The sequence below is a fragment of the Bubalus kerabau genome, chromosome 10 (assembly GCF_029407905.1).
Source record: "Bubalus kerabau isolate K-KA32 ecotype Philippines breed swamp buffalo chromosome 10, PCC_UOA_SB_1v2, whole genome shotgun sequence".
NCBI lineage: Eukaryota > Metazoa > Chordata > Mammalia > Artiodactyla > Bovidae > Bubalus > Bubalus kerabau.
The window spans coordinates 24,155,918-24,181,471 of NC_073633.1; the positions used below are offsets into that span (position 1 = coordinate 24,155,918).

The 25,554-nt window shown below is 38.7% G+C and overlaps 1 protein-coding gene across 7 annotated transcripts in view; it reads left to right on the forward strand.

Annotated features, from left to right (window-relative positions):
- The window catches only part of NEO1 (neogenin 1), a 238,422-nt gene that overhangs the window by 96,005 nt on the left and 116,863 nt on the right, over window positions 1-25,554 (forward strand). For all 7 annotated transcript variants that reach the window (XM_055536927.1, XM_055536932.1, XM_055536930.1 and 4 more), the window contains one exon: window positions 3,885-4,021. In XM_055536927.1, the coding sequence (XP_055392902.1) occupies window positions 3,885-4,021 (137 nt within the window). The remainder of the gene's footprint in view (window positions 1-3,884; window positions 4,022-25,554) is intronic.

Genomic DNA, 25,554 nt, shown 5'->3' on the forward strand with positions numbered 1-25,554 from the left:
GACTATCTAACATTCTTCATGAAATGCAAAAATTATTGAAGTGGAGAACAGGTTAGTGGTTGCCAGGGGTTAATGAGGAGGTGGGCGAGGGAGGGAGGTGGATATGGCTATAAAAGAGCAGCAGGAGGGATCTTTGTGATGGTGGGAATGTCAGTCTCCTAGTTATAGTTCCACACGATCTTACTGTTGAGGGAAACTAAGGGTCCATGAGATCTCTCTGTATTATTCCTTGGACCTGCATGTGAATCTACAGGTACCTCTAAAAAGTTTAAAGAAAAAAAGCAAATGAGTGTGTATGTAAGATTAGCTTTCTCCTACCCTTCCTCAACTGCTGTTTTAGAGGAAGAGGTGTCTAAGAAGTTCTTTTGTGCTCTGGATATTATTTTCCATTTTCTCCAGTACTTTTGTAAATCCTCTTTTCAGATGTTTTCCTCTCCAATGGTTACCTGTCTTTTGTCTTTAAAAAAGCTCACCTCTCTCTCACTCAAATAACAACACAGAAAAACCTACATTAAACAAGTCATTTTCCTTCTGCATTCCCCGTCACACTTAAGATTCATTTTGATATTTGGCAAAACTAATACAGTTATGTAAAGTTTAAAAATAAAATAAAATTAAAAATTAAAAAAATTAAATTAAATTAAATTAAAAAAAAAAAAGAGTCTTTTTTGACGTGTGTTTCTTCCCCAGCTTTTCTGTCCAGTCCATCTGTCATTTTACCTCCTAAACATCTCTGAAATTCATGCGTGTTGCTAACACCTTATTCCAAGGTGCTGTTGACTGTCACGTCATTTACTTCAGTAGCCTCCTTTTAACCCCACATATACTCTGGCCTCATTCCAAATGCCCTTGCCATAGCAGTCTTTTCAAAGCCCAAGTCTTAACTATATCATTGTCAACTTCCCACCCACTTTTAAAGATGTTTAATGGACTTCCATTTTTTTCAAGTTAAGGATTCAGATTCTTTTTTCTTTTTAGGATTCAGATTCTTAAAATGGCTTTCAGAGCCTTGTGTGGTCTGGCTCCATCCTCATATTTTTGCTTTTTTAATTCTTATATCTGGCCACATAGGTGGTTTTTGGATCCCCACACTGTGATCCTTTCTTTCACAATCCTTTGCATGTGCTAGACTTTCTTTTTGAAATCTTTTCCTCCCCTTCATTATTAGTTAGTTCCTATTCATTCTTCAGATCTCAGCTCAAAGGTTATTTTTATCAGTGAAATTTCTTTCTGATTTTCTGACAGATTCTCCTGGTATACCATTGTGTCGTGAAAGTCACTCAGTAGTGTTCAACTCTTTGTGACCCCATGGACTATAGCCCATCAGGCTCCTCTGTCCATGGAATTCTCCAGGCAGGAATACTGGAGTGGGTCACCATTTTCTTCTCCAGGGTAACTACCTGGCCCAGGGATCAAACCCAGGTCTCCTGCAATACAGGCAGATTCTTTACTGTCTGAGCCACCAAGGAAGCCCATTACTCTACCGTTGTGTAGAGTTACCATTTTTTATGTCCGTCCTTCCCTCTGAATTGCATGACAGCACTGATTTTGTTTTTGCTTGCTTCAGTATCCCAGCTGTTACCTGACATACATAGAGACACCAGTAAATAATGAATGAATGAATGAATAAATCCCTTTCTTTAACTTCATCATCCAACTTTTCAAGAGTGGCCATTATTTCATGCCTTCTCTTTACCCCTGTTGTTACTGCCATCATTCATCCTTTTCTGTTTAATTCCATTACAATGACTTTACAACTTCTACTTGTTTCTTCACTAAATCTGACCATGTTATTAATCTGCTCAAAAGCCTTTCCCTTTGGCCAAAGACACAGGTCTTAGCACACCATGTTCTCCTCAACTGACCCCTGGTTACTCAGAGACACATATGTAATATACTCCTTATGTCCAGGAGTGCTCAGTTTGGGTCCGTTGACCATGAATACTTCTCCACTTACTGTTTCTGTTGACTGCATCTTTGAATTTTGGAGCTCTAAGAGCTTGATTTCCTTTGTACTATAAGTCACCATATGTTACATGAACAACTTAAATCATTTCTGAGAAGCTGTTGGACATTCTTCCTCCCAGACTTCTTTTAAGGAAAGTAAAATCAGCTGCGTTAAGACTGACTTCCATTCTTCTTGTACTCATGGCAAATATAAGGCATAGCAAGTACCAGGAATGTTTCTTAGTATAATTATTAGATATAAATTGCTATACCTCAGTTTCAAAAGTACTAACTAGTGTTTCAAATTATGTTCCACTCAGCTGGGTATCATATGTGTGTAGGGCTGATTTCCCCTTTATGAATATTGTTTTCCATTTATGAAACATAGTAGTGAATTTGACCAGTAGTAAAATATGCTATGCTATGCTATGCTAAGTCACTTCAGTCGTGTCCGACTCTGTGTGACCCCACAGACGGCAGCCTACCAGGCTCCCCCGTCCCTGGGATTCTCCAGGCAAGAACACTGGAGTGGCTTGCCATTTCCTTCTCCAGTGCATGAAAGTGAAAAGTGAAAGTGAAGTCGCCTAGTCGTGTCCGACTCTTAGCGACCCCATGGACTGCAGCCTACCAGGCTCCTCCGTCCATGGGATTTTCCAGGCAAGAGTACTGGAGTGGGGTGCCATTGCCTTCTCCAAGTAAAATATAGGATATTAATTTTTGTAAATTTGTCTTGTTTTGTGAAATACCCAAACCTTGTTTTATCTCTGTTTCTTTTATCCTAGTCACTCTTTCTTGCTTTCTTCCATTATATGTTGTGTAGCTTCTCTATCACATGAAGTTGTAATTAGAGGGTGTAATTAATAGTTCACATTGGAAGGCCACTTGATAAATTTAGTCATGATCTTTCAGAGTATTTCTTAGAGAAGTCACCACATCTGATTCTGGTTTTCCCTTCGTGGTACAGAAACTTAATCTTGCCTGTTGGATTCAGGAAGATTAATTACTCAAATTCACAGTGTACTAAAACTTAAGCCGGTACAGTGCTTTACTTACAATGAGAATTGTTTTAATCGTGGCCCACACTGAATAGTGATTTCCTCTGATTTTTCTTCCCCATCAGGAATTCATATGAAAAGCCAAATTGTAATCAGAACTATTTTGTTGAGCATAAATACAGACAGGAACTATAACAATATAAAGATCTATGAGAAAAATCTGCCTGTGAAAGCCAGTTAGTTACAAAACCTTAAAGTAAAAGTAAAATACTTTACCTGTACAAAAATTTAAAAAATATATAGTCTCTTTAAATAGACTTAAGTCATGTAGAGTTGGGTCAGTAATGTTTAGCATCCTTGCTGATAATGATGTGATGGTGGCTAGTTTGTGCCCAGTTGCCACACCCAGGAAATTGCTGTCAACCATTCTTCTCTCTCCCTTCCCTTCCTCTTTTCCTTCCTTTCCTAGCCAAGCTATCATTGGAAACTTTCAGTAGGCACTGTGACCCCGTGACTTACTGTTTCTAATCTGACATGTTGCCCTCTCTGTTAGTCATTTGAGTGTGGCATCACTGTGCTGGTGTGACTCACAGTGTGAAACCAGACTTCAGAATTACACAATTTGGAAAAAAAAAAAAAACTAGATGGAGTGGGTAAGCAGGGATGGATTGTGGGGAGTGGAATTGGTCACAACAGTGGTATCCCTTTGGGAATAATTAGTGTCAGAGATAATTCATTGTAACATTTTGATTTGTATTTATGATACTTACGCATGTAAAATATGAGCAAAGTAAATTGGAATAAATTAAATTCTGCTATTTTACATTGGTCTCAGTCCATCTGTAGCTGTATAAATAATATAAGTGTTTTATCTGTTTTATTTAGAGAGTTTTTCAGGTATCATATTTCTTATTCTGAAACATATCAATATTTTTAATGCAGCTCTGGAAGGTTGGTATTGCTGGCAGGTGGTAGTCTGGAGATCAATGATGTCACCGAGGATGATGCTGGGACTTATTTTTGTATAGCTGATAATGGAAATGAGACCATTGAAGCTCAAGCAGAGCTTACAGTACAAGGTATGCAAATATTTCTTGTATAAATTTAAAAATACTGTTGTACTTTATAGTTTTGCTAATTGTTAAACATTAATGTAGAAGAAGCAAATACAGCATAATAGTTAAAAGTCTAAGCTTTAAACCAGGCTGCTTGGGCTCAAATGCTGGGTCTTGTATTTCGTAGCTGTAGAACTATAGGAGATTTACTGCTCTATAATAAGAGTTGTTTTCAGGATCAGAAGAGTAACACTTGTAAAACTCCCAGAATGGTGACTAGAACATGGTATAAGCTCAAAATTAGTTGTTGTTATCTGTAGTATAAGGAAGAGAAGGGTGCAGTCTGGGGCATCTGGAAGATTACTTTTCTTGTCTCAGAATGCTTTATCTTTCTCTGACCAAGAACCACATATCCTAAGCATTGGTGTTCCCACCTTTCAGGTGAATAGATCATCCAGGAAGGAGTCTGCTATGGTTTTGAATGTAACACGTTTGATTTTATGATTTTTTTTTTTTTTTCTTTTCAACTAATGTTGACCATCAGAGCATCTCCCTTATAGGTTCTGTGATTTGGAAGTCAAAGAAAATGACCATGGCATATACACATAACCTCACCATCTTCCTTGCTCTTCCTCCATCTAGAAATGTACTGTCAGAGGAACATTTGCTCTCTCTCCTGTGATTTGTCTGCACATATTTTTTTCAAATAAAAATCTTGAAGACCTCTGTTACTATTAGGGAAATCCAACACTGCTTGGATTCGTGGAAGTATACGTTAGCTCATGGCATTCAAGTTGTCTCCAAGTGTATTATATTTGATAGAATGCTTCCTGCTGTGTGGTTTAGGGTAGTTTCATGTTTTATATAAAAGTCTTTCTCTTGGTACATTTTGTGGGTTTCAGAGTGGGAAGTAGTCACATTCCTACTCTGATTGATAGGAATTGAGGAGCACACTGGGGCTCTATGCTGGCAGAGGCATAGAATGTTTATATTCTCTACTGCCATCTGTGGGTGGACTTATAACCTCTGAAAACCAGAAGAGCAAGTCTTAGAGTTCATGTAACTATTACCTCACTTGAGCTCAGCCGTTGCTCTGGCTAGATGGAAAGTAGGTTTAGACCAATCGTAGAATGACCAGTTTATTTCTTTGCCTCTATGTGGATGGTACTGGACAAATAAAATATTAGTGAACTCCATCTTATTTGGAACTCCATCTCATTTACGCTACAGACTGTAAAGTTAGTAGAAAAAAGTATAGGAGGATAACTTTGTCACCCAGGAGCAGGAAAAGATTATTTTAAATAAAATTTTGGATGCAGAAATCATGAGGCAAGACATTGATGGCTTGGATCATGTCAGATAAAGCGTGTTTTAAACATTCAGCTGATGAAGAAGAAATGAGGAGCAAAGGATGGGTTAAATATTTGGGTAAATCTAAGTGGATGTTGACTATGTAGAATGATAATGTTAAATGGGATTTAAAATAGAATACACACACATGTAAGTTGAGAGTAAGGATGTGGAGTTAGTCTTCTAAGATTCTTAAAATGTCCAGGAAGTGGTAAAAGTACTATGTTATATTAGAGGTTAATAAGGCAAGGCTGTGTCCTGCAATCTTTGTGGGAGACTTTGAAAGAACAATAGAAAAATCTAACTATAACAAGATAATAGAAGAAGAAAGTAGAAATAAAAAGTTCTCCAAAAGAAGGTAAGAAAGGAAAGGAAAAGGAACATAGAGTAAGGTGGACTAAGAGAAAGTGAACAGTGAAATGGTAGACTTTTCATATTATTAAGAGTTAATATAGCAGGAAAATAAAACGATTCTAAATATGTATTGTTGTTGTTCAGTTGTTCAGTCATGTCCAACTCTTTGTGACCCCACGGACTGCAGCATGCCCAGCTTCTCTGTCCTTCACTATCTCCCAGAGTTTGTTAAAACTCGTGTTCATTGAGTCAGTGTTGCCATCCAACCATCTCATCCTTTGTCACCCCCTTCTCCTCCTGACGTCAATCTCACTGCATCAGGGTCTTTTTCCAGTGAGTTGGTTCTTTGCATTAGGTTGCCAAAATATTGCAGCTTCAACTTCTGCATCAGCCCTTCCAATGAATATTCAGGGTTGATTTTCTTTAGGATGGACTGATTTGCTAGTCTTCTCTAGCACCACAGTTCAAAAGCATCAATTCTTTGGCACTCACCCTTTTTTATGATCTAACTCTGACATCCCATACACGACTACTGGAAAAACCATAGCTTTGACTAGATGGACCTTTGTTGGCAAAGTGATGTCTCTGCTTTTTAATATATGCTGTCTAGGTTTGTCACAACTTTTCTTCCAAACAGCAAGTATCTTTTCATTTCATGGCTGCAGTCACCATCAGCATTATTTTGGAGCCCAAGAAAATAAAATCTGTCATTGTGTCCACTTTTTCCCCATCTATTCGCTATGAAGTGATGAGACCAGATGCCATGATCTTAATTTTTTAAATGTTGAGGCAGCTTTTTCACTGTCCTGTTTCACCTTCATCAAGAGGCTCTTTAGTTTCTCTTCACTTTCTGCCATTAGGGTCGTGTCCAGGCAAGAATACTGGAGTGGGTTGCCATTTCCTTCTCCAGGGTGTCTTCCCGACCCAGGGATTGAAACCAGGTCTCCTGCATTGCTCATTACTGTCTGAGTCACCAGGGAAGCCCAAATATATATTGCCTCATAACATAATCTCAAAATAGGAAAGGCAGAAACTGATAGAACTACAAGAAGTAGACTAAATAAACCCACAGTCCTAAGTGGTAGATTTTAATACACTTCAGTAGTAGATAGGATATGTAGAACAAAGCAAGTAAATACAAACAAAATAAAAACTGCAAACCATCATAATACAAAACTGAACAACACAATTAAGAAAGTTGACTTAATTGACATTTTTTAAATATTGCACCAAACAAATGAATAAACTATTTTTATAAGTGCCTATGAAACTGTTACTAAAATATGCCATATACTGATCATAGAACAAATCTTAACAAATTTAAGAAAATTGAAATTCTATGGATTTGACCTCTGTGGAATTAAGATTGAAATTAATTACAGAACTGGGGGCTTCCATGGTGGCTCAGACAGTAAAGAATTTGCCTGCAATGCAGGAGACCTGGTTTTGAGCCCTAGGTCAATGAGATCCCCTGGAGGAGGGCATGGCAACCCACTCCAGTATTCTTGCCAGGAGAACCCCATGGACTGGCAGGCTACCAACCATAGGGTCGCAAAGTGTCTGACACAACTGAAGCAACTAAGCATGCAGCACGCAGGGGATGCTTAGAGGAAATGTACAGTCTGTGTGTGTTCAGTTGTGTTCTATTCTTTACGACCTCATGGACTGTAGCTGGCCAGACTCTCTGTCCATGGAATTTTCCAGGCAAGAATACTAGAACAGGTTGCCATTTCCTACTCCAGGGGGTCTTCCAGACCCAGAGATCCAACCCGCATCTCTTGTGTCTCCTGCTTTGGCAGGCAGATTCTTTTACTACTGAGCCACCTATGAAGCTCTTACTTAGTACATATATTAGAAGGGAAGAAAGGCTGAAAGTTTAGTGATTTAAATATTCATCTCAATGAATGGATAAAAAAGATATGATATGTATATGTATTAATATATATGTGTATATGTATACACACTCAGCCATAAAAGTATGAAATAATACCATTTGCAGCAACATGGATGAACCTAGAGGTTATCGTACTTATGGTAAAATGGTGAAATCAATCAGTCGGAGAAAGACAAATATCATATATCACTTATATGTGGAAGCTAAAATGATAAAAATGAACTTATAAAAGACTCATATAGAAAACAAACTTATGGTCACAAAAGGAGAAAAGAGGGGTGAATGATAAATCAGGAGTTTGGGATTAGCAGATACAAACGTACTATACATAAAACAACAGGGTCCTATGGTATAACACAGGGAACTATATTCAATATCTTGTAATAAACCATAAGGGAAGAGAATATGAAAAAGTATATATATATAACTGAATCACTTTGCTGTACACCAGAAACTAATACAACATTGTAAATCAGCTATATTTTAATAGAATGCATGCATAAATAAATATCTAACTCAAAAAAAGCTAAAAGAGAAAAGAATAGCAAATATAACCCAAAGAAAACAGAAAAAAGAAAGTAATCATAAGAACAAAAGTTAATGAAATAGAAAGCAGACATTCAAAATAAGGTGTTTCCACAAAGGCAAAAGTTGGTGCTTGTAGAGAATAACAATGTTGATAAACCGTGAGAAGACTTATATATAAATTGACAAGATCTTTATTTAGACCAAGAGTCAGCAAACTACACGCTATGGACCAGATCTGCTAACTCCTTATTTTTTGCATAGCCTGTGAACTAAAAATAGTTTATATGGTTTTAATGGTTGAAAAATATCAGAAGAATAATATTCAATGATACCTAAAATTTTATGAAATTCAGATTATACTGTCCATAAATAAAATTTTATTGGCACAAAGTAACACTCATGTATTGACTATGGGTGCTTTCATGCTAATAGCAGAGGATTTGAGTAGGCCCACGGAGCCAAAGATTCTCACTGTCTGGTCCTTTTCAGAAAAACCTTCGACTTCTGATTAACGCTATAAAGAACTATAGGTTAATAGGTAAACAAAGACAGATAAACCAATAGAAAATGGGCAAGACTTGAACCTCACAGATCTCCATGCCTTGCATGCTCAGTCACTCAGTCCTGTGGACTCTTTATGACCCCATGCACTGTAGCCCCGGCTCCTCTGTCCACAGAATTTTCCAGGCAAGAATACCAGATTAGGTTTCCCACTCCAGGGGATCTTCCCACCAGGGTCTCTTGCATTAGCAGTTTAATTCTTTACCACTGAGCCACCTGGGAAGCCCTCACCAGGTGGCTACTAAGCATTTGAAAAAGAGGTTGTTGATTTTGGTTTTCAGAGGAATGTAAACAAAAATTAAAAGACGCTTACTCCTTGGAAGATAAGTTATGACCAACCTAGATAGCATATTGAAAAGCAGAGACATTACTTTGCCAACAAAGATCCGTCTAGTCAAGGCTATGGTTTTTCCTGTGGTCATGTATGGATGTGAGAGTTGGACTGTGAAGAAAGCTGAGCGCCGAAGAATTGATGCTTTTGAACTGTGGTGTTGGAGAAGACTCTGAGAGTCCCTTGGACTGCAAGGAGATCCAACCAGTCCATTCTGAAGGAGATCAGCCCTGAGATTTCTTTGGAAGGAGTGATGCTAAAGCTGAAACTCCAGTACTTTGGCCACCTCATGCAAAGAGTTGACTCATTGGCAAAGACTCTGATGCTGGGAGGGATTGGGGAAAAGGGGACGACAGAGGATGAGATGGCTGGATGGCATCACCGACTTGATGGACGTGAGTTTGAGTGAACTCCGGGAGGCCTGGCGTGCTGTGATTCATGGGGTCACAAAGAGTCGGACATGACTGAGTGACCGAACTGAACTGACTGAACAATACTGGGTATTGGCTAGGATGAGGAACAGTTGGGATGCTAATATACTGCTGTTAGGACGGTACATTGATTTAATCACTTTAGCTCTAATGCTGTTTGGCAGACTCTACTAAAACTGCAGACAGACTTGTTTCAGGATACAGTGGTTGTATTCCTAGGAGTATACTCATCAGAAGTATATAAATATATGCATCTAAAAACATGCACAGTGTTGGTCTCATCAACTTTATTCACAGTGAATCAAAACCGGAAACAACACTAGAATAGGAAAATAGTGCTCTAATCATATGATGGCATGTTGCCAGCAATGAAAATTGGGAGTCCAGTGCTCAGCTGATTGATAAATCTACAAATATCATTGAAAGAAGAAAAAGCCAGGCATGAAATAGTGCATACTTTATGATTCCATTTTTATAAAGTTCGAAAATAGGTAGAACTCATCTGTCATTTTAGAAGTGAAAATAGTGATTATTTTTGGACAGGGGCAGGGTAGTGACTCTTGTACAGTGGAGTTTCTAGTGTGTTAATATTCTATTTCTTAATGTAGGTGGTAGTTACAGTAATTCAGGCTGTAATGTTAATGTGTGTCACATGAGATCTTTTTTGTTGTTTACAGATAAAAAGTCATGTACAAAAATTTTTTGGAAAATTTAATTTTGAATCTTGTCCCATAGCTGAAAATATTTGTTTCTTTTTCTGATGGGAAAGCAATTATGCAAAATGGTTTTGGGTTATATATATATAAATATTTATCTATATAGTTATTTTTGTATTTATAGTCATACCTGTCTTATTTCTGTTGTTTTTTAAAAAGTTATAGCTACAGGAAATGCCATAGTGAGTGTTAATGCAGAAAGGGTTATAAGTTCAGTCTTCATCTGTTAAATATTTCAAATTTATTGTTTTATCGTTAACTCCTGGGATTTCTACACATGCTGTGACGTGAATTAGCCCACTGTGTATTTCCTGTCATCTTAGATTGTTGATAACACTTAAAATGGGTCATGAGTTTTTTTTTTAAACAGGAATTTTTCCTTTTCTCTTAAAACACTCTTTATAGTCTATGATACACATCTTCCCTCCCCACAAAAGAAGAAAATTTTCCATATGTATTTTTGTGAGGTAAATTGATACATTCTAAATTGATTTAAAAAATTTAGAATTCCACAGTCTTTCTCTGAAGTCATACGGTAACATCATCTACTTTTCCTGCCCTTCTACTGTCTGATCTCTGTCCACATTAAGACACTCATCGCCCCTCTTCTCCTAGTCATCTTCATGATCTCATTTCCCTTTACTTCATGATAATTTACAATAGTCTGCCCTCATTTATTAGAACTCTCAGTTCTCTTGGCTTAGTGTAAAAGCAAACTGCTTATGGCGTATGTACAGAACACAAGCCGACCCTTCATGTGTTAATGGAGAGATATCACAGAGAGGCAGTTAAGAGCAGTCTCTGGACCCAGCATACCTGGGTTCCAGTCTTACATCTGTCACTTCTTAGCTGTGTGAACTTGGCAAAGTTATTTAACTTATCTGTGTCTTAGTTTCTTTTATCAGTTAAATGAGTTGTTATAAGGCTTAAAGAAACTTCTGGCACTCTTCCACCAGAACCTATGGTGGAAATGGAACTCATCTTTATCAAACTGTATTTAGTGTCCTGGACATACTATGTGATTGGATGGGGCTCTATTCCCCTGTATCCTCTCATGAGCATGTGCTCAGTCACTCAGTCATGTCCGACTCTTTGTGACCCCATGGACTGTAGCCTGCCAGATTCATCTGTCCATGGAATTGTCTGGGCAAGAATACTGGAGTGGGTTGCCATTTCCTTCTCCAAAGGATCTTCCTGGAACCCACATCTCCTGCATTGCAGGCAGATTGTTTACCACTGAGCCACTAGGGAAGCCCTGTAGCCTCTCACCCTCAGCTAAAATTCCCAAATTTCCAGATAGTTCTTTTCCTGATTTCTCTTTGAGGCTTTTCATAATCATCTTCTCACCCTCAGGTAATTATTATGTCTCTTAAAATAACTTTCTTTTTACCAGTAGTGTTTCTCACTGATTTGTTTATGTGCCTTTCTCCACTACTCCTAGACTGAGGTTCTTATCAACAGGGACTGGTCATAATAATTTTCTGTCATTGTGCTAAGTCACTTCACTTGTGGCTGACTCTTTGCAACCCCATGGACTGTAGCCCTCCAGGCTCCTCTGTCCATGGGATTTTCCAGGCAAGAATTTTGGAATGGTTTGCCATTTCCTCCTCCAGGGGACTTCCCAGCCCAGGGATTGAACCGAGTCTCTTAGGTCTCCTGCGTTGGAGGCAGGTTCTTTACCACTAGCGCCACCTGGGAAGCCATTGTCATTGTAGATTATCAGCAATTAATTATTGAATAAGTGAATAAAACTTTGTGTTGAAATTTTGAAATGTGACAGCTAGAATAATTTCATGTTTGTGATTACTTTATTTTCATGTTTTCCTTTGCAGCTTGCTTTTAATAGATTTCTGAGTGAGTGTGAGTGATAGTCGCTCAGTCATGTCTGACTCATCGCAGTCCCATAGACTATAGCCTGCCAGACACCTCTGTCCATGGAACTCTCCAGGCAAGAATACTGGAGTGGGTTGCCATTTCCTTCTCCAAATAGATTTTAGTATTTTTTTTTTTAGCCTTGCCACACCACATGTAGGATCTTAGTTCCCCAACTCGGGATCGAACTTGAGCCCCCTGCAGTGTCTTAACCACTGGACCACCAGGGAAGTCCCAACTTCTAATATTTTTAAAGCAATTGGAATTATTTTCTTTAATTTATTTTTATTTTTTAATTGAAGTATGTTTGATTTACAATGTTGTGTTTCTGGGGTACAGCAAAGTGATTCAGTTATACATATGTAATATATATATTCTTTTCCATTATAAGTTATATGTTAAATATAATTCCCCATGCTGTACAGTAGGACTTGTTTATCTATTTTACATATATTAGTTTGTATTCGCTAATCCCATCTCCTAATTATCCTCCCCCCATCTTTTCCCTTTGATAACCATAAGTTTGTTTGCTATGTCTGTAAGTCTGTTTTGTAAGTTCATTTGTATCATATTTTAGCGTTCACATATAAGTGGTATCATGATATTTAGCTAATTTACTTCATTTAGGATCACAGTATCTGGGTCCATCCATGTTGCTGCAAATGGCATTATTTCATTCTTTTTTTATGGCTGAGTAGTATTCCATTGTATGTATGTATAAATGCACACAAATGCACACCACATCTTCTTTATCTATTTGTCTGTTGATGGATATTTAGGTTCCTTTCATGTCTTGGCTATTGTAAATAATGCTGCTATGAACATTGGGGCATATATATCTCTTGGAATTATAATTTTGTCCAGATATATGCACAAGAGGGGGATAGCTGGATCATATGGTAGTTCTAGTATTTTGAGGAACGTCCATGCTGTTTTCCATAGTGGCTGCACCATCCCACCAACAGAATAAGAGAGTTCCCTTTTCTCCACACCCTTTCCAGCATTTATTATTTGTAGACTTTAATGACAGCCATTCTGACCAGTGTGAGCTGATAGATACCTCATTGTAGTTTTAATTTACATTTCTCTAATAATTAGTGATGTTGAGCACCTTTTCATGTGCCTGTCCTGTTAGCCATCTGTATGTCTTTGGAGAAATGTCTGTTTAGGTCTTCTGCCCATTTATTTATTGGATTGTTTGTTTTTTGTTGTTGAGTGGTATGAGCTATTTGTTTGTTTTGGAAAATAAATATTTTTCAGTCACATAACAGAGTATTTCTCCCATTCTGTAGGTTGTCTTTTCATTTTGTTTATGGTTTCCCTTGCTATGCAAAATCTTTTAAGTTTGCTTAGATCCCTTTTGCTTATTTTTGCTTTTACTTCAGTGGCCTTTGGAGACTGACCTAGGAAAACATTGGTGTGGTCTGTGTCAGTGAACGTTTTGCCTGTGTTTTCTTCTAGGAGTTTTCTAGCATCATGTCTTATATTTAAGTTGTTAAGCCATTCTGAGTTTATTTTTGTGTATGGCATGAGGGAATGAAAAGCAACTGGGATTTTAAAAAAACCCTGAAAAGTTATTCTGGAAGGAGATGAATTATTGCCCTCATTTATATAATTGAAGTTATAATTACCATCTTCATAAACACATATGTTTATAAACAGTACTTTATCTTTTAAGTTCCCATTCTTGACCTTTTAAGGCCTTCAATAAGTCAACATAAAATAAAAACCATTAATAGAGGAACTTTTTTCCAAATGGCTGCTTAAAAATTCTCATAATCCATATTTTCATCTTGTTCAAGACTGTGTACATTGAATCGCTCCATTTTAATTACGATCTCATGAAATGCTCCACACCTTTGGCTTGACAACACCGTCTGTATCCTATTTCTCCTTTTATTTCTCTATTTCTTCTCTTTTTCTTTCATGAGCATCATTTCTTTGTCTTGCTCATTAAAATATTAGTATTTTATTAGTTACTAATATTAGTTCCACAAAGTTTTGACTTCAGCTTATTACTCTTCATGCTCATGGTTTTAGATATAACTTACATAACAATAACTTCCAAATTCCTAGACCAGACCCTCTGCTGAGTTTCAGACTTTTATAATTAGGTGCCTACAGTTACCTCCAACTTCACATGTCCAAAACTGAACTTAACATTTTCCCCTAAATATCTTTCTCCTCTGATTATTCCATATCTCAGTGCTGTCTCTGCCCACCTATTCTCTTGTGGTAGAAACCTGGGAAGCATTCTTGATCATTCTGATCTTTTTTATTTATTCCATATCCAGTTCTTTAGGGGTTTTTCTCCTTGCCTTTACTCCCAAGTTTAAGGTCAATTAATCTGTTTCCTAGGTCCCCTGGAGAAGGGAATGGCAACCCACTCCAGTATTCTTGCCTGGAGAATCCCTTGGACAGAGGAGCCTTGCGGGCTCCATGGGGTTGCAAAGAGTCCGACACTACTGAGCAGCTAACTACTACTACTACTACTTGATAACTGCAGTAGTGTGGTAACTTGTCTCTCTTGTTCTAACCTGTTCCCTCTTCAATTCCATTCTTCACAGTGGCTAAAGTGATCAAAATCCTTTCATTAAAAATTTGGAAAAATAATTGCAGCAGATACAAGCAGCAGTTATAAATCTACAGGAACCAGGTGAATGTGCGTAATCATTCAGTCCTGTCTGACTCTTTGTGACCCCCAGGTCACAAAGCCCACTGTAGTGTACTGTAGCCCACCAGGCTCCTCTGACCGTGGAATTTTCCAGACAAGAATACTGGAGCAGGTTGCCATTTCCTACTCCAGGGGATCTTCCTGACCTAGGGATCGAACCCCCATCTCTTGTGTTTCCAGCATTGGCAGGTGGATTCTTTACCACTGTGCTACTTGGAGAAAGGGGATAGATAAAATAGTCTGTTTACAAAAATGGGTTGAAAATTATCCATTGACCTGAAAAGACTTCACTCTTGATAGTAGAAGCATAAGTGCAGGTTAATGTAGCCCCTTTTTGGGCAATTACAGTGAAATGGGGATTCTCAGGCATTGCTGATAAGTGTGAAAGTTTTTGAAAGTGTTAGTTGCCCAGTCGTCTCCAACTCTGCAACCCCATGGACTGTGGCCCTCCAGGCTCCTCTGTCCATGGAATTTTGGGAGATTTTCCCGACCCAGGGATTGAACCCAGGTCTCCTGCATTGCAGGCAGATTCTTTACCATCAGAGTCACCAAGGAACACCACATTGCTGGTAGTAGCAGTGCAAATTTAACCTTTTTTGGAGGGCAGTTTGATGATATAATCAAAACCCTTAAAACTTAGACCTACTTTGACAAGCAATTTTTCCTCTAATAATTTGCTTTAATGAAATAATCCTTGATGTGTATAAAGATTTAGGCATAAAAGTTGTGATGATATATATTAATTGTAATTAAAGAAAAATTCCAAACCACCTAAAGGGCCAGTACTACATGATTGATTAAATAAATAATGGTCTACTCGTGTATCGCTTCCCAGGTGACTCAGTGGTAAAGAATAGGCCTGGAATGCAGGAGATGTGGGGTCGATCCCTGGGTTGGGAAGATCTGGAGAAGGAAGGGACAACCCACTCCAGTATTCTTTCCTGGGAAATCCCATGGACAGAGGAGCCTGGCAGGCTGCAATTTATGGAGTTGCAAAAGAGTCAGACACAACATAGCAACTAAACTAAATGTGTCAGAATACTGTGCATCCAGCAAAAATCATATTTTAGAAGAACTATTAAATGACAAGATGCTTTGACTATTAAAGAAAAATAAATTTCCAAAATAATATGTAAGAGATATGATTTATGTCATAAAATTATCATATTCTTTGACTTTCTTTAAAAAATTACTTCAAATGAATTAGCAAGAAACCTTAAGTTTCTTCCCCTAAGGTCTCCTCCCTGTAATTTTCAGAATGCTAGATATTTACATGTCTTAAAGGGAGTCATTTTTCTTATAAAAGCCCAGCTGAGCGAGAACTAGAGCTTAAGTCTGAGCAGTATTGTTATTGCTTCTCAAGGTATTTTAATTTCAAGGACAACAGCTAGCTGCTTAAACCCCATATGGTTGTTTTGTAGTACTGTCCCTTCTGTGTCGAATCTTTCTCTTTTCACACTCTTGCCTGGCTTTCTTCTGAAATCTCTTGATACTCTGGGCCCTGCTCACTCCCATCCTTTTTACCCATTCTCTTCCCACTACCTTCTGTTGGGTACTCTACGTTTCCACATATGCCTTATACATATCTTTCTTGCTTTACCTGTCACATTTAAATTTCTTTTCATTTTGTGTATCTTTCTCTCCTGCCAGACTTGAGTTCCTTGAGGACAGGACTAGGTTTTGTCAACTATTAGATCCTTAGCACCTTACATAGTGCGTGATATTACATATTTGACAACTAATGGATAAGATATTGGGACATTTTTACAGTTTGCTGTCTGTATCCAGACTGTTTCACTATTTCACTTTATAAACTTACATTTTTGATGTTATCTCTATAAATTAAGAATGCTTTACAGTTGTTTTATAATCCTACATTGGGAACTAAAGCACTTTGAATTGATTTTCAGTTCTTATTTTTTTATCATATCAGTGGTCATGTTAACTTTCAGATAAATCTCATATTTTACAAGCTTGAAATAATTTTCTACTAGTTATGTAAATTTATTCTGAACTATGGTAGCCTCATTTCCATGGTAACTAATCACCTTCAGGAGAGAACCTGAAGGTATTTTAGAAAAGACAAAGAATATCCAGTGAACTAAAATGAAATGTGATGTACGGTTAGAACCTAGATTTATGTGGAATACAGATGCACGATTTTTGACCATGAAAATGTTACAGAATAGAAGAGCCACTGATATGCCTAAAGATTTTGTTTACTTGCTGTTCATGCATTAGTCAAAATACAGCATGAGAAGAACTCAGCTCTTATGTGATTTTATGTTAACAAATGACCCTAATCAGGAGGAAGCTTTGTGGAATTAATAAGCCAGAATTGCGGTATGGAAATGGATCCCTGGTTTCTATAAAACCACTAAGAGCACCTCATGGAAGGAATATGGTATGATGAAGAGAGAGAAATTTTTGGAGGCATGTCCATGTGATCTTGGCAAATTAATCAGTTTACTTCATCTTCATTTTTCTAACTTATAAAATGAGAACAGACTTCTTTGTTGTGATGGTGTAAAGAAGATGCCTAATATAGCACCTGACTCATTACAGGCATTTAATAAATGTGCCTCAGCTAATGTCCTTGGGCCCTCTTCCCTTGATCCTACTTCCTTTGGTTCTTTTTTGCCTACTTACCTAGATCCTGCTTCTTCCTTGGGACATGGAGATTGATATCTCAGATGACTTTCTGTTTTAGTTTTGTCCCATGCCACCAACTGTCACATGACCTTGGCCCCATGTTTTGTGGGCTGTGAGCCAGGCCAGCCATACTCACTCTTGTGCCCAGTCTAGCTATGTGTGCCGGACTTTGCTTGTCTAGATGAGAAGACTGAACAAAATATTAGTAAGTATTCTTCAGTCTTTACTTAAAGAACATAAGAATTGCAATATTAGGGCAAATTCATGTGCCTTCCAGCATAGAAATAAGTGAAGAGGTTTGACTGTCATCTTTGGCCTTACTTCCTCTTAGGTTGGTGCATAAGTAACTGTGATTTTGCATTGTTGAACTTTGCCATTTGCTATTGGACTGTATTCCTAAATAAATGTGGTTATGTTGTACATCATTTTAATGTGCATTTCTGTTTTTTAGATAGTGACTTGTTCAGTTCAGTTCAGTCACTCAGTCGTGTCCAACTCTTTGCGAACCCATGACCCACAGCATGCCAGGCCTCCCTGTCCATCACCAACTCCCAGAGTCCACCCAAACCCATGTCCATTGAGTCGGTGACGCCATCCAACCATCTCATCCTCTGTCGTCCCCTTCTCCTCCTGCCCTCAATCTTTCCCAGCATCAGGGTCTTTTCAAATGAGTCAGTTCTTTGCATCAGGTGGCCAAAGTATTGGAGTTTCAGCTTCAACATCAGTCCTTCCAATGAACACCCAGGACTGATCTCCTTTAGGATGGACTGGTTGGATCTCCTTGCAGTCCAACGGACTCTCAAGAGTCTTCTCCAACACCACAGTTCAAAAGCATCAATTCTTCGGTGCTCAGCTTTCTTTATAGTCCAACACTCACATCCATACATGACCACTGGAAAAACCATAGCCTTGACTAGTCAGACCTTTGTGGACAAAGTAATGTCTCTGCTTTTGAATATGCTGTCTAGGTTGGTCATAACTATCCTTCCAAGGAGTAAGTGTCTTTTAATTTCATTGCTGCAATCACCATCTGCGGTGATTTTGGAGCCCAGAAAAATAAACTCAGCCACTGTTTCCACTGTTTCCCCATCTATTTCCCATGAAGTGTTGGGACCGGATGCCATGATCTTAGTTTTCTGAATGTTGAGCTTTAAGCCAACCTTTTCACTCTCCTCTTTCACTTTCATCAAGAGGCTTTTGAGTTCCTCTTCACTTTCTGCCATAAGGGTGGTGTCATCTGCATATCTGAGGTGATTGATATTTCTCCTGGCAATCTTGATTCCAGTTGTGCTTCCTCCAGCCCAGCGTTTCTCATGATGTACTCTGCATATAAGTTAAATAAGCAGGGTGACAGTATACAGCCTTGACGTACTCCTTTTCCTGTTTGGAACCAGTCTGTTATTCCGTGTCCAGTTCTAACTGTTGCTTCCTCACCTGCATACAGGTTTCTCAAGAGGCAGGTCAGGTGATCTGGTATTCCCTTCCCTTTCAGAATTTTCCACAGTTTATTGTGACTTATTACTTGCTGTTTACTTTATATTTATTTTAGACTAGGGAAATGATGTTAAACAAAAAGCAAATTCAAGCGATTTTCTTATTTGAGTTCAGAATGGGTTGTAAAGCAACGAAGACAACTCGCAAGATCAACAACACATTTGGACTAATGAATGTACAATGCAGTGGTAATTCAAAAAGTTTTGAAAAGAAGATGAGAGCCTTGAAGATGAGAAGTGGGGTGGCCGACCATCGGAAGTTGGCAATGACCAATTAAAAGCTTATCGAAGCTGTTCCTCTTACAACTACACGAGAAGTTGCCGAAGAACTCAACGTTGACTATTCTACAGTCATTCAGCATTTGATTCGAATTGGAACGGTGAAAAAGGTCCATAAGTGGGTGCCTCATGAGTTGACTGAAAATAAAAAACATTGTCATTTTGAATGTCAGCTTTTCTTTTTCTATGCAAAAACACAAACCGTTTCTCCATCACATTGTGATATATAACACAAAATGGATCTTATACGACAGCTGGTGACAACCAGCTCAGTGGCTGGACTGAGAAGAAGCTCCAAAACACTTCCCAAAGCCAAACTTGGACCAAAAAAAGGTCATGGTCCCTGTTTGGTGGTATGCTGCCCATCTGATTCACTCCAGCTTTCTGAATTCCGGCGAAACCATTACATCTGAGAAGTATGCTCAGCAGATAGATGAGACGCACTGAAAAGTGCAACAGGATGAGCCCAGTTCTTCTGCATGATAATACCTGACTGCACTTCGCACAACCAGCACTTCAAAAGTTGAACGAATTGGTCTGTGAAGTTTTGCCTCATGCAGCATATTCACCTCATCTCTCGCCAACCACTTCTTCGAGCATCACGACAACGTTTTGCAGGGAAAATGCTTCCACAACCAGCAGCAGAAAATGCTTCCAAGAGTTCTTTGAACCATGAAGCACAGATTTTTATGCTACAGTAATAAACATGTCTTATGGGCAAAAATGTTGTAATGGTTCCTGTTTTGATTAAAAAGATGTGTTTGAGCCTAGTTATAATGATTTAAAATTCACCATCTGAAACCGCAATCATGTTTGCACCAACCTAATAAATTATGTGTCTTGACCTCAGAATTTTAAGCTTAGCCCACTCTGGGTCTCTTATTCATTGATTTTAGCTATCTTGTCTTGAATCTGATATATATTCCATCTTTCTGAGGGAATGTGTTCTATATAGTATTTACTATCTTTTATTGAACAATATTTAACTTATATGCAGAGTACATCATGAAAAACGCTGGGCTGGAAGAAGCACAAGCTGGAATCAAGATTGCCGGGAGAAATATCAATAACCTCAGATATGCAGATGACACCACCCTTATGGCAGAAAGTGAAGAGGAACTCAAAAGCCTCTTGATGAAAGTGAAAGTGGAAAGTGGAAAAAGTTGGCTTAAGTCTCAACATTCAGAAAACTAAGATCATGGCATCCGGTCCCATCACTTCATGGGAAATAGATGGGGAAACAGTGGAAACAGTGTCAGACTTTATTTTTTTGGGCTCCAAAATCACTGCAGTTGGTGACTGCAGCCATGAAATTAAAAGATGCTTACTCTTTGGAAGGAAAGTTATGACCAACCTAGATAGCATATTCAAAAACAGAGACATTACTTTGTCCACAAAGGTCTGACTAGTCAAGGCTATGGTTTTTCCAGTGGTCATGTATGGATGTGAGAGTTGGACTGTGCAGAAGCCTGAGCGCCGAAGAATTGATGCTTTTGAACTGTGGTGTTGGAGAAGACTCTTGAGAGTCCGTTGGACTGCAAGGAGATCCAACCAGTCCATTCTGAAGGAGATCAGCCCTGAGATTTCTTTGGAAGGAATGATGCTAAAGCTGAAACTCCAGTACTTTGGCCACCTCATGCGAAGAGTTGACTCATTGGAAAAGACTCTGATGCTGGGAGGGATTGGGGGCAGGAGGAGAAGGGGACGACAGAGGATGAGATGGCTGGATGGCATCACTGACTTGATGGACGTGAGTCGGAGTGAACTCCGGGAGTTGGTGATGACAGGGAGGCCTGGCGTGCTGCGATTCATGGGGTCGTAAAGAGTCGGACACGACTGAGCGACTGAACTGATTGAACAATATTTCTTTTACTTTAAGGGTTGTCATCAAATTTACCAAATTTGTTGAGGAGATCCGTGCTAGGAATAGTGTTAGTAATTTTAATCATATTGTCAGTAAGTTTCTCATATTAAATATGTTACACATCTTAAACTTTCCATTCTCTTCTTTAATTTTAGTTATATTCCACTTTCTTCATAAAAGAAATGATAGCCAGAATTGGGAATAGCAGGAAAAGTTGAGCAGTTTTATCGTTATCTTACTAAAAATTGAACTAAGAAGCTCCATAATAGGAAGAAAAAAAAAATCTCCTAGTGAGAATATCTAGAAAATATTCAATATTTCTTCTTCATTGCAGATTTCTTCCCCATTTACACAGTCCCACACTCTACCATTAAGTGTGTATTGATGACACTTTCAGGTAAACCCAGTTTATACACAGGAATGAGATTTTGCCCCAACAGAGCATCTTATCACAGTACAGTTACCCTCAACTTATCTGAACTATAACTGCTTTGAATAGTGATCTACATTTTAGGATGATTGCTGAAAAGCTAAATGAATCTAAATCTATTCTGCTTTTCCCCAATCTTCACTGTAATGATAATCAACATTTTACTGGTCCTTTTGGTCCAGAAAGATTTCTTAGACTGAGATCACATCAGAGATTTTCAAACTTCTTTGGAGGTTGGGGCAAGGAACTAAAGTAAAATCTCACTTTGAAAGCCAGAAATTTAAAACAGGTAAACATGGAACTGCTCTGCTGTAGGGCTTCCCAGGTGGTGCTAGTGGTCAAGAATCCACCTGCCAGTGCAAGTAGAGGTAAGAGACATGGGTTCGATCCCTGGGTCAGGAAGAGCCCCTGGAAGAGGGCATGGCCTCCCGATTGAGTGTTCTTGCCTGAGAATCCCATGGACAGAGGAGTCTGGCAGGCTGCAGTCCATGGGGTTGCAAAGAGCTGTACATGAATAAAGTGACAGCAAGCATGCACTCTACTGTAAGTTGGGCAGGGTGGGGGTGGAGTTTTCCTCACCCCACCCCTCCACTGCTTTTTAGATTTTCTTTCTTGTCTGTGATTACAAATACAGAATTTCAGTAAATATATTAAAAGTAGTATCAAAGATATTTTTCAAGCAATATTTATTCAGAATCTACTGTAAATTAGGCAGTAGGCAGAATCCAATATCACTGGAGATAGAATCAAATAGGGTGAAGTCCTCTTCCTCAAGGATACAGTAGGCAACACCGGAGTAATTAAGCATTTCTCCTCCACAGTGACAAAAGCTGCAGGGTAATGTGTCAGATGTCTTTGAGATTCATTCTTATTCAGTTGATCTCAGTGATTCCTATTAAGAAAGTAGAAGGAAAAAAATGACATATTTTTAATAGATAAATTTCTTCCCTGAATTCTTGACATCATATTGTAAGTCAGAAAAGGATAATGAGTCCAGGCTCTTTTTTCAGTTGTTCTTTGCCATTTGCCATAACATGGGTGGACCTCAAGGACATTATACTAAATGAAATGTTCAGTTCTGTTGCTCAGTCCTGTCCGACTCTTTGAGACCCCATGAATCACAGCACGCCACAGGCCTCCCTGTCCCATCACCAACTCTTGGAGTTCACTCAAACTCAGGTCCATCGAGTTGGTGATGCCATCCAGCCATCTCATCCTCTGTCGTCCCTTTCTCCTCCTGCCTCCAAGCCCTCCCAGCATCAGAGTCTTTTCCAATGAGTCAACTCTTCGCGTGAGGTGGCCAAAGTATTGGAGTTTCAGCTTTAGTATCAGTCCTTCCAGTGAACACCCAGGACTGATCTTTAGGATGGACTGGTTGGATCTCCTTGCAGTCCAAGGGACTGTCAAGAGTCTTCTCCAACAACACAGTTCAAAAGCATCAATTCTTCGGTGCTCAGCTTTCTTCACAGTCCGACTCTCACATCCAATCATGACCACTGGAAAAACCATAGCCTTGACTAGATAAGCCTTTTTTGGCAAAGTAATATCTCTGCTTTTCAATATGCTATCTAGGTTGGTCATAACTTTCCTTCCAAGGAGTAATCGTCTTTTAATTTCATGGCTGCAATCACCATCTGCAGTGATTTTGGAGCCCCCAAAAATAAAGTCTGACACTGTTTCCCCATCTATTTCCCATGAAGTGATGGGACCAGATGCCATGATCTTCGTTTTCTGAATGTTGAGCTTTAAGCCAACCTTTTCACTCTCCACTTGCACTTTCATCAAGAGGCTTTTTAATTCCTCTTCACTTTCTGCCATAAGGGTGGTGTCATCTGCATATCTGAGGTGATTGATATTTCTCCTGGCAATCTTGATTCCAGCTTGTGCTTCTTCCAGCCCAGCGTTTCTCATGATGTAGCCTGCATATAAGTTAAATAAGCAGCGTGACAATATACAGCCTTGACGTACTCCTTTTCCTATCTGGAACCAGTCTGTTGTTCCATGTCCAGTTCTAACTGTTGCTTCCTGACCTGCATACAGATTTCTCAAGAGGCAGGTCAGGTGATCTGGTATTCCCATCTCTTTCAGAATTTTCCACAGTTTATTGTGATCCACACAGTCAAAGGCTTTGGCATAGTCAATAAAGCAGAAATAAATGTTTTTCTGGAATTCTCTTGCTTTTTCCACGATCCAGTGGATGTTGGCAGTTTGATCTCTGATTCCTCTGCCTTTTCTAAAACCAGCTTGAACATCTGGAAGTTCACGGTTCACGTACTGCTGAAGCCTGACTTGGAGAATTTTGAGCATTACTTTACTAGCGTGTGAGATGAGTGCAATTGTGCGATAGGTTGAGCATTCTTTGGCATTGCCTTTCTTTGGGATTGGAATGAAAACTGACATTTTCCAGTCCTGTGGCCACTGCTGAAATGTTAGAGAAAGACAAATACCATTTGATCTCACTGATAGATGGGATCTTAACGACAAAAACAACAGAAAACATTGGTGATCATTGGCAGTGGAGGGTGGGTGAAATGGATGAAGGAGATCAGAAGGTACAACCTTCCTGTTATAAAATAAACAAGCCCTGGGAATATAGTATGTGTAACATGGTGACTGTAGTAAGCAGTACTGGGTTATATATTTGAAAGTTGCTCAGAGAGTGAATATACTAACGCATATATATGGAATTTAGAAAGATGGTAACAATAACCCTGTGTACGAGACAGCAAAAGAGACACTGATGTATAGATCAGTCTTATGGACTCTGTGGGAGAGGGAGAGGGTGGGGAGATTTAGGAGAATGGTATTGAAACATGTATAATATCATGTATGAAACGAGTTGCCAGTCCAGGTTCGATGCACGATACTGGATGCTTGGGGCTGGTGCACTGGGACGACCCAGAGGGAGGGTATGGGGAGGGAGGAGGGAGGAAGGTTCAGGATGGGGAACACAGGTATACCTGTGGCAGATTCATTTCGATATTTGGCAAAACTAAAACAATATTGTAAAGTTTAAAAAAAAAAAAAACCTGGGGGGGAAAAAAGTTTTCTCATAAGAAAAATATTTGTGTTGACATTTTTTTATGTTAACTAGACTTATTGTGTTCATTTTACAGTATTAATATATTGAATCATTACATTGTACACCTGAAAGTAGTATAACGTTGCATGTGAATTATTTCTCAGTAAAAGTTTAAGAAAGGAATATTTGTGTGAAAGATAAAATTCAGTAGTGATCACAGGACTAAATTATTTTCTTCTATAGTTTTGAAGAAACAAAATGGACAGAATTTGGCATGTGAACTTTGGAATAGTGAGAAATGACTAGGGTCAGTTAGGTGTTCTGTGTCATTGTCAAAACCAGATCATTTGGGAAGATGCTGATCTTTACCATCCATTTCTGCTTCTGTCTTATATGATAATATTCTTTTTTCTCAACTATTTTTCAAATGGTAGTACTTCCTTGATTTTAAACCCTTAATCATAGTAATTTTCTAGTAATAAGAATGATGGAGTGCTGAAGAGTTATTTTTTTCCTAAGAAAAAAAAATCTTTTCTATTTTTTTCAACATTTCTCTGTGTTGGGAAAATCTCATAATAAAATGTTGAAAGATTTTACAGCAAACACCCACCACCTAGAGTCTGCAATTGACATTTTATTGTAATTGCTCGTATCACATGTATATCGCTATATCTAGTCGTCTCAACTTTTTGATACATTTCAGAGTAAGTGGTAGACATCCCTGAATACTTCAGTGTTCATATCATTAGCTAGACATAATATTTTGTTTGTGGGATTTTTATTCTTTTCCGGTAAAGATTTATATACAGTGAAATGCACAGGTCTTAAGTGTGTTGTGAATGTGTTTGTTGGGCTACACCATGCAGGTCTGTAAGGGCTGTATTTGCCCAGCTTCAGGACTGAAAAAAGAGCCCAGGGTCAGCAACAGAGATATCAGTGGTTTTATGGATGGGGGGATATTACATGTCTGAAACAAGATCCTGAAGTGACTCACTGCTGTGTGCAGCAGAGGGCGGGGCAGGATATGGTGGCAGTCTTCATTCCCAGAGATGGGGGAATAGGAGGACTACCAGTTGTAGAGGAATTGATGGCTCATCAGTTACCAG